This window comes from Argiope bruennichi, chromosome X2, assembly GCF_947563725.1.
Source record: "Argiope bruennichi chromosome X2, qqArgBrue1.1, whole genome shotgun sequence".
In the NCBI taxonomy this organism is placed as follows: Eukaryota; Metazoa; Arthropoda; class Arachnida; order Araneae; family Araneidae; genus Argiope; species Argiope bruennichi.
The window spans coordinates 91,159,123-91,173,519 of record NC_079163.1 but is presented as its reverse complement, the minus strand read 5'-3'; the positions used below and the strand labels follow the sequence as shown (position 1 = coordinate 91,173,519).

Sequence of the window (14,397 nt, the reverse complement as noted above, 5' to 3'; positions counted from 1 at the left end):
GGAAAAATGCATGCATTCATCTCTCCTTGATTTAATTAGATTTATATATATATATATATATATATATATATATATATATATATATATATATATATATATATATATTTAAAAAGTCTAAAGACTATGGGGAAAAAAGCTTGCTTTCTTAATAATTTTTATCCTTTTGGTTTATAGGCTCGTATTTTGCCTGCCCTAGCCTAGTTATGTCTATGAATTGAAGGGAGATTACACTCTGACGCGGGGACCCTTAAAATAGGACCCGGTTGGGAGTAATTGGTCCAAATGGCTAAAGACAGGCCTTGATTAACTGACAGAGGTCTTTCTTACTGTTGCCCAACCACAAAGCGAAGTTTTATGAAAATCTGATTCCTAGCCAACTATTGTAATTAATATAATATGTGTGAGCTCTATATTCAGAAGAAATAATTGTAGAAATACATTTCAACTCATGCCGGGCCCAATTTGTACCAGGTAAAATAAAATACTCGTAAAAATAGAAAACAAAGCTTCCCTTGCCTCACACAGCTAAACTCCTTTGATCCTGGGGGTTTTCCTTCATTCTCAGTATTTTTCGATCGATTTTTAAAATATTCTTTTAACTCTTAGTAGTATTATTTAGTTAATATACATTTGATTGATGAGGGTTATACAATCACAAATCCTTGATTGGCCACTGTTATCTTGAAATGGAGCGCCGGCTACAAGATCTAACAACCATGGGTTAGTGACCAATGTCTGCATAAACTTCGATTGGTGTTTGTTAAATCTATCTTTGGAAGACAAACGTCCTCATGTTAATTTGGATTGCTTGCAAATCGGCATCATTTCAAAAGGAAACCAAATAGTATTTAGTCAAACAAATTATCAGCAATCAGATGCCATTCAGATTACGATGCCATTTCAGCATCGATAGGACTTGACCTCTCCGCTCTGGTAAGTAAACAGGCATGGAGTTCTTTAACAATTTTAAGGAAATAGTTTAATTAAAAAAAACGTGACGAGACCAAAAGAGCGAATGGATTAGGTAGGCAGAAAGTACTAAGAGAGTGTCAGAAAGTATTTTTTAATTTCTATAATTGTAGAAAGGAATTTGCAGTTATCGCATTTTGATCATTGTGGGAAAAATATAAGTCCATACAACCACGAAGTTAAAGTAAAGTCAGAGTTCAAGTGATGAAGAAATTATTTTTAAAACAATTTTATATTATATATATATATATTCATAGTTTTCTCAGTACCACTGAAGCTTTAATATATTTAAAAAATTAATTTCAAGTAGTATAAAAATAGTATAGTATAGTATAAAGTAAGAAAATGAGAAAATAACTTTGTAAATTATTCAGTCATTTTAACTCCAAATATATCAGTTTAAAATTTTCAGAAAAAAAAATGCAAAGAAAAGAAAATTATTTTCACTTGCATAATTGACACACATATATCGTTAATAATTTTTTATTACATTATTAAAAAGTATTTTTCATCTAAAAATGAATAGAACCAAATGGGTAATTAATTACAAAGGAAAATTTTAATGAAACAATATTTTCTTAGCAGTGAAATATCGCAGCATTTTAATGAATATTTAGAATCAAGATGGCTTTTGTTTATTCATATAGAAAAATCTGAAGTATGTACTATTGATTTTACTAATTTTAAAATGCTCCCACGAGACATGCTCACTGTGTAACAAGTCACTGAAGAAATTGAAAATTTGGGTAATAGTAGTGCATTGATTTGTGTAATGTATAATAGACAAGAAAAACACAAAATCTTAAATTCATAAACTTTATATATACAAATCATTTTTTACATAAATGGGCAGTTGAAAAAAAAAGGACTAACAGATGTTCGACTAAAAGATCATGTTTTTGTGAAATACATGTATAAAGAGTATTATATGTATAAATCAAATTCAACACAAAATGCCTTCAAGCTTAAGATGACAACAGCTTGGAAATTTTGTAATAGAGACACATTCAATAATAAGGAAACAATACACTGATGGATTGTTACACCTAATCCCATTATAAGATTTTATATTTCTAACAAGGAAAATTATTACAAAGTTTTATATCAAATATTGACTATTTCTTTAATCGTTCCAACCTTTCAAAATTTACGTAATAAACAGTGATACTGGCCCCATTGATATGAAATGTTAGAAAATATGTATTTTCACATGATATTTTTTACTTTGGTGCCTCTTTTAAAAGTGCATATTCATACGAGAAAATAAAATTTGGAAGAAAAAAGAGCTTTCACAATTTATAATACACAAATACAAAGAAACTCACTTTAGGGCTGAAAAAAAAAAGGAGGAAAATCTATTGAAATAATAGGAACATAATAGTTTTACATTGTGCTTCGAATATCATAGGATATGAATATCAAAGTGAGCTTCAATGCATTGTTGTGCAAATATTTAGACATTAATAAGTTAAGATGGATAAATTACTTAAATTATGAAAAATACGATTTTTTTTCCCTTCTATGGAATAATGTCAATGGGAAAAAACTCCAACATGTAACACTGTCACAACGAATAATTTGAACAAAAAAAAAAAAAAAATGCTATCTGCAAAACATTTTAAAAATTCAAAGTTGTGCAAACGAATCAAGAAAAAAACAATGTTCAATGAAACCCATTTACAATCCTAACTATATATTTAAAAAAAAATACTTCTGAATGGGATAAAGAAAAGTTGATTAAAAGTTGCTTTAAAACTAATATTTCTACTGGTCCACAAGTCCTAAACTTTCCTTGAAAAAGTTTTATTTTTTTAAAAGATGTTCATAAAAATACATTTACTTGTAAGGCCAGAGGTATTCATATATAATAAAGGATACTAAAGAGATTTATTATAACTTAAAAATATCAAAGCAAACGAAACTAATGATTGAAAAAATTACAAAATTAAGAGCATTTATAAAAAAGTGTCATCACAAACATTAAATCAATACCATTCTTTGGATATTAACACGTCTGTTGCCATGGCTTACGTCTATAATTCGAATCATCTAATTAATTAGATGACCCCTTAGCTAACCTTTAAGTATAGTAGAGAAATGGTCATTTAATTAGACAGTGGGTGTGAATCAAGTGTCAAATGACAACCAACGTGTTAAGCATTTTTTTTAATGGTGCAGATAAAAGGGTTTTTTTTGTTTGTTTGGGTGTGTGTATGTGTGTGTGAGAAAGTGTGTATATGATTTAAGTAATAATCAAAATATGCTATTCACAGCCATGATGTAAGAATGCTGTGCAGTGTCTACCAAAGCATTAAAATTAAAACTTGCGAGCAGAGTATCCATTAACTATACGAGCAGCTTTTAATGTTACTGCATTTGAAGAAATATATATCCACTAAACACAGATAAGCTTTAGATCAAATAGTTGTCTTCATTTTGGTTGTAAAACTTTTGTTGCATACAAATTTTGAATTTTCTCTAGTCAAAAATGTTCAGAAATTTCAGTAAGCTCTCAATAATAGAAGTTATTGGCACATTTTTTTTTTGCACAACAGACCTTCTAGAAATGAATATCGCAGCTATATTCTGCATGCCAATAAAATTTAATATTATGCTTAAAGAATGATCAGAAAAAAAAACTTATTTTATCTACATTTTTTTTAATTATAATTAGAAAATAAACGTTTCATCTGCAAAAAGAACTCATTAAAATGAGTTACCTTTATAATTAGAATCACAGACATGTAACTTTTCATTTAAGAGAAATTGCTCAATTTGCGTAGCTTTCAGTTGAAACCTTTTAAAATTAAAGAAAAATTCGGGAAAATGCATTCCCTGTCTTATAGAAAAGTATAAATTATGCTCTTTTTAATAATTCGAATCACAGACATTATTTCAGTTAAAAGGAATCATTTAAATTGCATAGCTTTGTACTGAAGCGTTTTAATAGTAAAGAAAAATACGGAATATGCATTCATTTCCTTATAGAAAAGCCTAAATTATGCCCTTTTTAATAATTCGAAGCACAGTCATATTACTGTTTCAAATAAGAGGATGCTTCCATTGCATTGTACTGAAGCTTTTTAATAGGTAGAAAAATATGGGTATATGCATTTAATGTCTTATAGAAAAGCACAAATTATTCCACTTTTAATAATTGAAACGTATTACTGTTTCAGTTAAGAGGAATCATTTAAATTGCATAGCTTTGAGTTGAAACCTATTAATATTAAAGAAAAAGGCGGGAATACGCATTCGTTTATTCATTGCCTTATAGAAAAGCATAAATTATGCCCTTTTTAATAATTTTAATCACAGACATTATTTCACTTAAATTGCATAGCTTTGTACTGAAGCGTTTTAACAGTAAAGAAAAATAGGAGAATATGCATTCAATGTCTTATGGAAAGGCACAAATTATTCTCTTTTAATAATTTGAACTACAGATATATATTATTTCAGTTAAGAGAAATCACTTAAATTGCATAGCTTTGTATTCAAGATTTTTTTATAGTAATGAAAAATAAGGGAAGATGCATTTAATGTCTTACAGAAAAGCACAAATAATTCCCACTTTAAAAATTTGAACCACAGACATATTATTATTTCAGTTAAAAGAAACCGCATCCATAGTGTAGCTTTGTATTAAGAAACTTTTTAATATTAAAAGAAAAAAACAAGGAATATGCATTTAATAGAAAAGCACAAATTATGCCTTTTCTTTAAAAAATTACATAAAAATACAGCACTAATTAGAAGAAACAATTTTGTAAATATTAGTTATGAATATAAAAGTCACAGTTACAATACAGAGATGCCAAATACAGTCGCAAAAATCGCATATACTTGAACTTAAGTGCACATTTTGAAACTAATAAATTAACAGCGATTATTTAAGGTGCTGAAAGCTACTATTATTAAAGCAGAAATACATCTAACAGGCACTATCACGCTGAAATACCACTGCTAAAGTCTAATATATTACTGTCGATAGAAAATATACCACATTTAGTCTTTATAGTTACATTGTCAGCATTGAAAACTGAATTTTTCAAACAAAAAATATATGCTCTTCTAAAATCATATCGAATATGATGACTCATTATTAATATCTAAAATAATATGAACAATACAATTACATAATAAGTCTATCGCAAATTATTATAGTTTCTAGATTAATTTGATTTCTTTACTGGGCATGCCATTAAGAAAATTCGAATATAGATAAATTATTTTAAATATAATAACGTTTTATGCTATTTCTTAAAAAATACTTCGAAGGAGCTAATCTTTTGAAAAAAGCCATTCCTAGGTACACTCTTTACACTTTATAAATTACGTATTAATTTTTCACACAAAATATAATTTTAAAATAGAATTATTCAAAGCAAGAATACTTAACATTAAAAAAAATAAGAGAAATTAAATCATAAATTTCAAAAAATAGACAAGTGGATTAAGGAAAAAAGGATGTGATAAATTTATAGGTACCAATGCAAAATATGCCGATTAAAGAAAAGTAACAAAACTACTGTAAAATAAATGTTTTTTCAAAATATATATTTTAACAACAACTAAGATGGGAATTTTTCAGCAAAGCATAAATAACGGAATTTTTAAAAAGAGACAGTTTCAAAAATTGATTTCATTCCAATGAATAAAATATGTAAAAAAATATTTGCATCCTTTTTACCAACATCTCACATTTAATTTATAAGATAATTTTTCATCTTACTACATTATTATACATATCAAAATTTTAATTTAGCAACAAAACATATTAATGCATGAGGTTAAGTAAATTACAATTTAAAAAAATATGTATCAATGAGCATAATTAAATTATTTGAAATTTATATAAGATAAAAACTTAAGATCAGGATAAGGAATGAATTCTTTTGGAAGACACTACTGGGGAGAGGAGTACACGATTCATCAATTTTTTCCAAATTAATGTGGACACTTTTCAATCTTACCAGGCCAATTTTTTTTATCGACAGAAAAAAAAAAGAACATTTTTAACACACTCTACAGGCATCAAATTTAATATATTCAAAAATACCCCACTGCTAGTTGTTTCTCGATCGATAGTTAGTCCACTTAACTGTAAAATAAGAGGAAAATTCAAAAATATTCGGAAGCCTTGATTGATATATGAAGCTTGTGTTAAACATTTTTCGAAAATTTTAATGCATATCATTTGTCATAAGATTTGATGGAATTTTTGTAATTTGATTGACACAAGAGAGAGGCAGTAAAAATTATAAATTTAAAGATTCAAACTAGTCTTTTTATATTTACTTTTTTAAATTTTGATAGATAAATTCACTTATCTAAGGGGGGGGGAGGGTTGCTAAGTTAAACAAAAGATCTCAAAATAGTAAAACCATGTAAAGTACTACAACCCACGTCAACAAGAATATGTCTATTCTACAAGCCAATCCCGAAATAAGTCAAATTATCATGAAACAAATAATATGGAATGAAAAATATATTTACAAGTAGTATTTAGAAAGTATCACTCAATGAATGCTCAAAGCATAAAATAACGAAGTTTTCGGAAACAAGAACTTCAGTTTAAATTATAATTTACTAACATCTCTAAAAAATCTATACATTTTAGCTATATATCAATGAACAGAATTAAGTTGTATTTCTGAAAAAAAAAAAAAATTACAAATACAAAATTTTTTTAAACTATACTTCAATATATGCATCAAAGCACAAAAAACATATAGAAGAGCACCAATACTTTACTATTAAAGACATTTTTCACAATGAAGTGGAAAAAATCATTCTGAAATAAAAAGAAAATTAGAAGAAAATTCTGTGAGGAAAGAAATATCTTCGAAATGCAAGTACAAAAGTCTGAATGTAAATGTCTATGGTAGCAACACTCACTTTATATCCATAATTTACAAAGCCCCATTTGAAAAACTGAGTTTCCGTTGGACAGTTCAATTCAATAGTTTAAAATTATAAATTTTCATTGCACACAAAGTTACAAACTAAACAAAACTCGTTTAATAATAATAAAAACAAAATGACTACAATGACATTCAACAACTTTCAGTATTATAAATGACAAGCAGATTGCATTAAAAGAAAGCATATCGACAGAACTTTTTATAGCTGTCAAATCAACACATTTATTTGTTCTTTGTAAACGCTATTCTAAGCTGATAGCATATTAAAAAAATACACAAATATGATACAAAATTTTATTCTAGTAATTACTTAAGAAAACTAATTTTCGAAATTTAAAAGTGACTTTTATTCAACAAAAATTAGGATCGGCATTTTTGATTTGTAAAAAGGCATGCATAAAAAAAACGAAGTCATCCATAAATAAATAATTATGTTCGTAAAAATTGTGATCAAGAGTTTGGGACTAATTAAATGACAGCTTACAAAAGTTTTGATATTATTAAAGCATAAAACATAGCAATATAATCCTGTTTCTAAACACATCTACATGATATTAATCTATACATATTTTAGGTGGTTTAATTTGTTGATATTCGGGTTGAAAATAGTTTCATGTAGAAATATGAAACTAGACCATTATTCTTAATAATAAATAAATATAGTGGTTCTGATTTTAATCAGTGCACCACTTTTTCAAAAATGATTTCTTTCATTCCAAATTTAAAATATATTAAATACAGTAAGAGATCTCATTGAAAGAAAAGATTTGATAACTTAAGAAACCTGATTTAATTGCATACAAAAAGAAAAATAATTTAGAAGCAAATGCAAGACGATTTTTTTCAAATAAATATAAATCGCGTTTAATATATATATTAGATTTCAATAAAAACATTACATTCTGTCATAATTTTCTAGCCAATTTTTGACAGATGACAACACAAAAATTTTAAGTTTACATTTTGATTCAGTAGATACAAATAAAGAAAAAAAAATGCTTTAAAAAATCCAAAATTTATCATAAAAATTACAAGTATATTCAATAAATAATTTTACAAACAAATTTTGCTACATCTGTAGCTGCCTTTAAATACAACCATATTTACAAGCTAATTCATGCAGCTTGAGTATCATTTAAAGTGAGTTACAACAAGCGTGATAATAAGCAAACCAGATCATCAATCAACAGTCAAACATAATACAGGATTTAAAAATATATACTCTTATTAATAAATAGAAACCTATCAACTACACATGCATAAAATTTTTTTCACTCAAAACAATCAATACATAGTAAGATAAGGTATTTTTGCTTTCAGTCTTTACAGATAATTAAAATTTAAAAAATCAATAATATAAATTTGCACAAATAATAGTTATGAAAATTTTTAAACCTAATCCCTAAGAAATTGTTGATTTTTATACTGAAAAGACATGGCAATATTTAAAAAATAATTAATCACAGATATAAATGAATAAAGTAATTAATGTATCTTAAAAACTACTAATTTTTGTAGATAAATCAGCAGCTCAGACATACACCAGACAATACATACAAAGATATATTTTTATTTATTTTGATTTTAATTCTGACCACATTCAGGTAAAACTAAATGTAACTAGTTTTACCATTTAGATTTTCTGGCATGAGTTCTTAGAAGATAAACAAGGTTTTCTTATACAATATGCTTTAGCAAATTTCGTAAAATATTTTCATTGTGCTGATATTTTTCATTTCAAAAATAATAATTATTATTATTAAAGTCTTTAAAATCCTTGTTCAAGTGATATTCTATGAAATGTTTTTCTTATTTACAATAAACATGGAAAAACTAACAAAAGAGCAACAAAACATGGAATGGGAATCGAATTAAAATTCAAGTAACTCAATATCACTTTTCGTACTTTTTAAGACTATCATAAAATACAATGTTAGACAAACTTAGGGAGTTTCAAACATGTAAATTAAATTAGCTGAAAATTACATAAAAATTTCAAACTCATGAACATGAAGTAACTTCATCATTAAGGTAAATTAAATGAAGGTCTATTTCTCCATAACAAGTTTTTAAAATAAAAAGTATAATAAAGATTACAATTAAAAAATATATAAATATATTTAAACTCAATAATAATGCTCTTAAAAGTTAAGAAATAAATATGACAGAGGAAAAAACTTAAGAGTTATAAATTCAGAACATTCTGAATTTCATAAACAAGATTTAATAGTATCAACGTAAACATGGCATCGCTCTATTTCTACAAAAAAAAAAAATGTACACTGCTATAAACTTTGATTTTGCATTAACACGTACTGTAAAATTAACAATGCGTTCAAGTCCATAAGCATTATTATAAACAGGAAAAAATATTTTACATTGCTTTTCTTACCAAAACATACAGAATAACAAGATGACTAATAACATTGCTTGGCAATACATTCTTTGAAGTTTTAACTAGTTACTAATAACATCAAATAAATTTTGTGTTTTTAAGCACAGTCTGACAATGCAAGTACATATTACACAGAGAGAAAAAAATTGCCCACTAGCAAATAATAGTACAATTTGCCAATTATGCACTTCACACACCAAAGCTTTGGGCGACAAAAATTCCGAATTGGCATACTTTCACACATGTATGTGGAAATAGTGTGATCACAAAGTACTTTAATAAGTATCTGAAAACTATGTACAAAAATATATACATGGGGCTGTTTTATATATAAATATGCATGTTATGTTAATTTTTATTTATATGTACATACATACATATATATATATATATATATATATATATATATATATAATTTATATATATATATATATACATACACATACATACATACATATAAACTTCACACTTTTTCCTAAATACATTGTAACTCCAGGCCATATCCCAATTCAATCGTTTTTATACATTTGCATTTGCACATATGGTAAGGGTTTTGTGAGGCGGGAAAGCCAAAAATTTTAATTGAAACTTGAAACTAAAATTACACCAACAGCTACATTCATTCCCTTAGTTCAATAGAATTGCCTGGTTATTATCTTTCACTTCCTCACAAAATTAATTCACCTCTCTTTCTTGGAATGCTAACGTAGGCTCTTTTTCACAAGTGAAATTCCTTTCTGAATATATTTCACGAGTTCTGTTATACTGCTGTGCAACGTTAGGGGTTCAGACTGATCAGCCACTTCCTTAAAAAATTCTAAAAGACAAAATGTATACTTTTAGATAAAAGAGTAAAATAAAATATAACAAATAGAAAGTTAAATATTAGATGAATATTGTATGATTTCAACAAGAAAAAAAAGTAATTTAAAAAAGGAGAAACAAATGTACGATTAAATCAGCTTACAATTATCCCATACAAAAGAAAAAAAGAAAGAAAGACCAATACAAGCATGTAAAAACCAAGTGACAGAATTTCAGACAACACTATGAAAAGAGACATAATGACGAAAAAGTATTCATTGCATACAAAGATCATTCTTAAAATTAGAATATTTAATTTTATAGATTTTTGAAAGCTCATAAAAGTCAACATAAATACGAACGCATTTTTATAATTAATGCCTTCTTTTAAAATTACGTGTTTAGATATAAAAACAGACCACGTAATTTAAAGCCTCGGTCAGAACAGACGTTACTTAATGAATTAAACTTTCACCGTATATCATTTTGTGACCTTTTCAACTTTTTTAGATTTAAAAAGAAATAATTCTGCACACATGAAAGAAAATGGCGCAGCCACAACTAAACCTCCCAATTGCAAAATTGAGACGGTCTCCATGTAAAATAGCGTAACTGTAAATGGGGTTCTAGGATCATTCATCCAAATGTAAATGCAATTAAGAATTTGCTAAGCATTATTCTAAAAAAAATTACTTTCATATCAAAATTTCAAAAATGTGAATAATTGTATGAATTTGTAGATACTAATTTCCCGAATAGAATTTCTTAAAATGCTCATGAACGAATCATGCAGTACGATTTAAATATCCAAGAAATAAACATAAAGGAAATAATAGAGGAATATCCATCCTTTCCTACTTACCTCTTAAATTACTTCGAGTCATATACATGTCAGCTTGTTCCCACAGGTCATGACCCTTGTGAAGATTAATCAAATGAGTGTGTTGGCGACATATCATGTCTAGTATGCTCTGGGGAACTGGCACTGAATTGCTGTTATAATTACTGCTTTGTGAATTAACACTGCTTGCTGGAGAAGGAATTGGCGAATGAGGAGGAACGACAGCAGCATTCCCAACTCGAGACTGATTCGAATTCAAAGATGCCGAGCATTGCTAGAAAAAAGTTAAAGCATTAATAATGAATAAAATTACTTCAAAACTTGCTAGGTATTACGTTTCAAAAAGTTATAATTTATTCATATAAAGAAAATATATTTAACTAGTTATCTTGAAACGAAACTTTTTTGAATGTATAAATAGCTGTCAACCGAATTTTTTTAAAACACAAAGTAAAGCTTTAACCAAAATTATTCTTAGGCAGAATGAATAGTCTGGTCATATTCTTTCAAAACTATGCTCATAAATTATTTCACTTAAATCAAGATTTTTTTTTTTTTTTTTTGAGGAGTAGACTACCATTTATCTAAAAGATTCAAACGGACATCAACATTACGAGATATCTACTCATTCCTGAACACTGACTTCGTTTCTATGTATTCTCATCTGTACATATTTCAGATTATTAAATATACGATAAAACTTGAAACAATTACTGAATTGTGGCTGAACAAATGATTGATATATATGTTACGGCCAAAGCCCGAAATCGGCCAATTCGCGAACTGGCCAACGTTGCTGTAAACTTAGCGGCCAATGTCCGATCTTTTCTTGATTTCGGGCTTTGGCCGGCCAATTCGCGAAGTGGCTTGGGACGATCGGCCAAAGTAGGAAGAAAGGAATCAAGAGCAGATTGTTTTACACACTGTTAAAAATGAATACTTCTGTGTACTTTTTTTTTTAAGTACAATTGCTTCAGAAACGAGTTCAAATATAAGTGACACCTCTCAGTTAAAAATAAGCTTGTAATATATAAAAATATGATCTCGTATCATTCTGTTCTCATATTAAAGCCATAATAGAAATTATTCAGTGAACGTATATGCTGTAACAAAATAGCGTGAAGATTAGATTTGCGCCCTTCAAAATGAATGAATTATATCTTGAGCAAAGGTGTTGTGTATCGTGTATGAATACAAAGACAAATTGAGTACTCAGTTTTCAATTACTTTTAAGGGTGATCCTTAGTCTTTTTCCCCTCCATGTACTTAATGTTAAAGATCCCAGATCACATTGTCTCCCGAAATATTGTCTCCCGTTCTCCCGAAATATCTCTTCAAAAATATGAAATTTTTTGCAAAGACAAATAGCAAATATAAGGAAGATAATAACAAATATGAAGGAAATATAGTTTTGTTATTAATATCATTTAAAGACATTTCTTTGTTGGCGCCATCTGTCGAATTTCACCTACAACATGACCTTATTTATATTTTATACATAAATGTCATTATATTTATTTATCACTAGCCATATTAGCAACCAGCCGGTTCGTCAGTATTAATGATCGCTAAAATTTTCAATTAATATAACTTGTTTACTTAGTAGCTTTTTCTGCAAAATATTTTTGAGCTTCATAGTTTGGTAGTTATATGATTCAGTCATACTTATATACTTATGTAGGCCTTAAACAGTTCTGTTCATTGTACTACTTTCTCTAATGTTCTGTCAGTATCCATAAAATTTCTACTTTAAATTGAAGTGGAAATGTTAAACTGCAATCAAGATAAAAGCTTTTTATATTGAAGCTAACCATGTCTTTTTTTAAATATGAAAATTGATATCAGAGTCGTTTGGCAGTGAAATTATATGTGCACTGCAGAATAATTTATATAATATCTTAAAGAATTATGCAACAAAAATTTCTCTGATTCATTGTAAAATTATTATTATTATTTTTTTTTTTACTTTCAAAAGATTTAAATGATGCAAATAAAAATATTTTATTTTATTTCAGTCAATAAATGAACTTATGAAAAAATTACGAATTTTAAATTTTACACAATCCTTTGGTCCCAAGGAATCATATTCTGCGAAATACTCTTGACACTTCAACTTTTAAATAAATAAATAAACGTTCCTATCTTCTGCGATGAATCTGGCCGATTCATGAAGTTTTTATGCATCAATTTTAAAACAATCAACATTTTCATAATCACAGGCCAATCACTGTCCTTGCAGAAGATAAGCGTATCTTCATTGAGACAGTCGGTGAAGTAGTCTAAAATCGCCAGTTTTTATAGAAGAGTGATAATGAAATTTCATAAATCAGTCAGTTTTAAGTGATTGATTTAGTTGGTTGGAGTTTAACAATTTTTATTTAAAATATTTGTGTCTCAAGAATATTTTGTTAAATATGATTCAAAGGGCAGAGAACCTATGTAAAAATTTAAAATTCCTGATTCATCGGATCATTTATTGACTAAAGTTATATTAAATATAATTATTTAGTTCCTTTAGACCATTTTGTTAGCAAATGTATGCCCCAAATTAGATGATAGTCGCAGATTAGAATGATTATAAGTATATTAACTAACACACATTGAACTTTATAAGTATAGATTATCATATCGGGCTTTGGCCAAGGATTCCCGGCCACTTCGCGAAATGGCCAGCCAAAGTAGAAAATACAATATTAATTGCAAGTATTTCGGACTTTGGCCAAACCTCTTGGCCAGTTCGCGAATTGGCTGGCCAATTCGCGAACTGGCCGTACTTCGGACTTTGGCCGTAACATATATAATTTAAAAAAATTCATCATTAAGATTTATATGGAAAGCATTCATGCAAAATACTTACGTGCTTTAAGAAATCATTAACACCTTCGAGTTCTTCTTTTACTTCTTTGATCTTTAAATTATAGTGTTTCACATTCAACAGGGACTGCGACTTCAAACTAGAAAATATTGAAGAAAGCGTTTCATCAGCATGATTAATATACATACAGAACCTCATGTAAAATTACTCAATATTACAATATCCTTTAAAGTGCTAGTCAGTTATAACGTCAAAATATTTCCAAATTTCCAAAATTAAAAGAGATTTCATTTTTATAGAGGACATTTTCTATGTAATATCTGAAATTCATGTTTGAGACACGGGAAACGAACGAATTTTATTACATATCAAGTTACACCGCACACTATGCTTCTAGAAAATGCAAGATTTGCACATGAATTACAAGTATGATTTTAGCAAATACATTTAAATAAAGCATTTTTTTTCTTTTATTCAATTTCATTATTTCGCACCCATTACATTACGCAACTTTAAATTTTCATGGAAACTGAACTAAACTGAATAATTGAAAGCATATAATTACTTACCAAAGAATCAACAGCTTAAACTCAGTACTCCCAGGACAAGATTGTAATTTCTTAATCTTTTGCAGCAATTTTCTATA

General features: G+C 27.6%; 1 protein-coding gene across 3 annotated transcripts in view; it reads right to left on the bottom strand.

Annotated features, from left to right (window-relative positions):
- Nucleotides 1-1,771: 1,771 nt before the first annotated feature.
- The window catches only part of LOC129960616 (AF4/FMR2 family member 1-like), a 206,747-nt gene continuing 194,121 nt past the window's right edge, over nt 1,772-14,397 (bottom strand). For all 3 annotated transcript variants that reach the window (XM_056074152.1, XM_056074154.1, XM_056074155.1), the window contains 4 exons: nt 14,321-14,392; nt 13,794-13,890; nt 10,958-11,210; nt 1,772-10,108 (listed from right to left, as the gene is read on the bottom strand). In XM_056074152.1, coding sequence (XP_055930127.1) covers nt 9,993-10,108; nt 10,958-11,210; nt 13,794-13,890; nt 14,321-14,392 — 538 coding nt within the window. In that variant the 3' untranslated portion in view covers nt 1,772-9,992. The remainder of the gene's footprint in view (nt 10,109-10,957; nt 11,211-13,793; nt 13,891-14,320; nt 14,393-14,397) is intronic.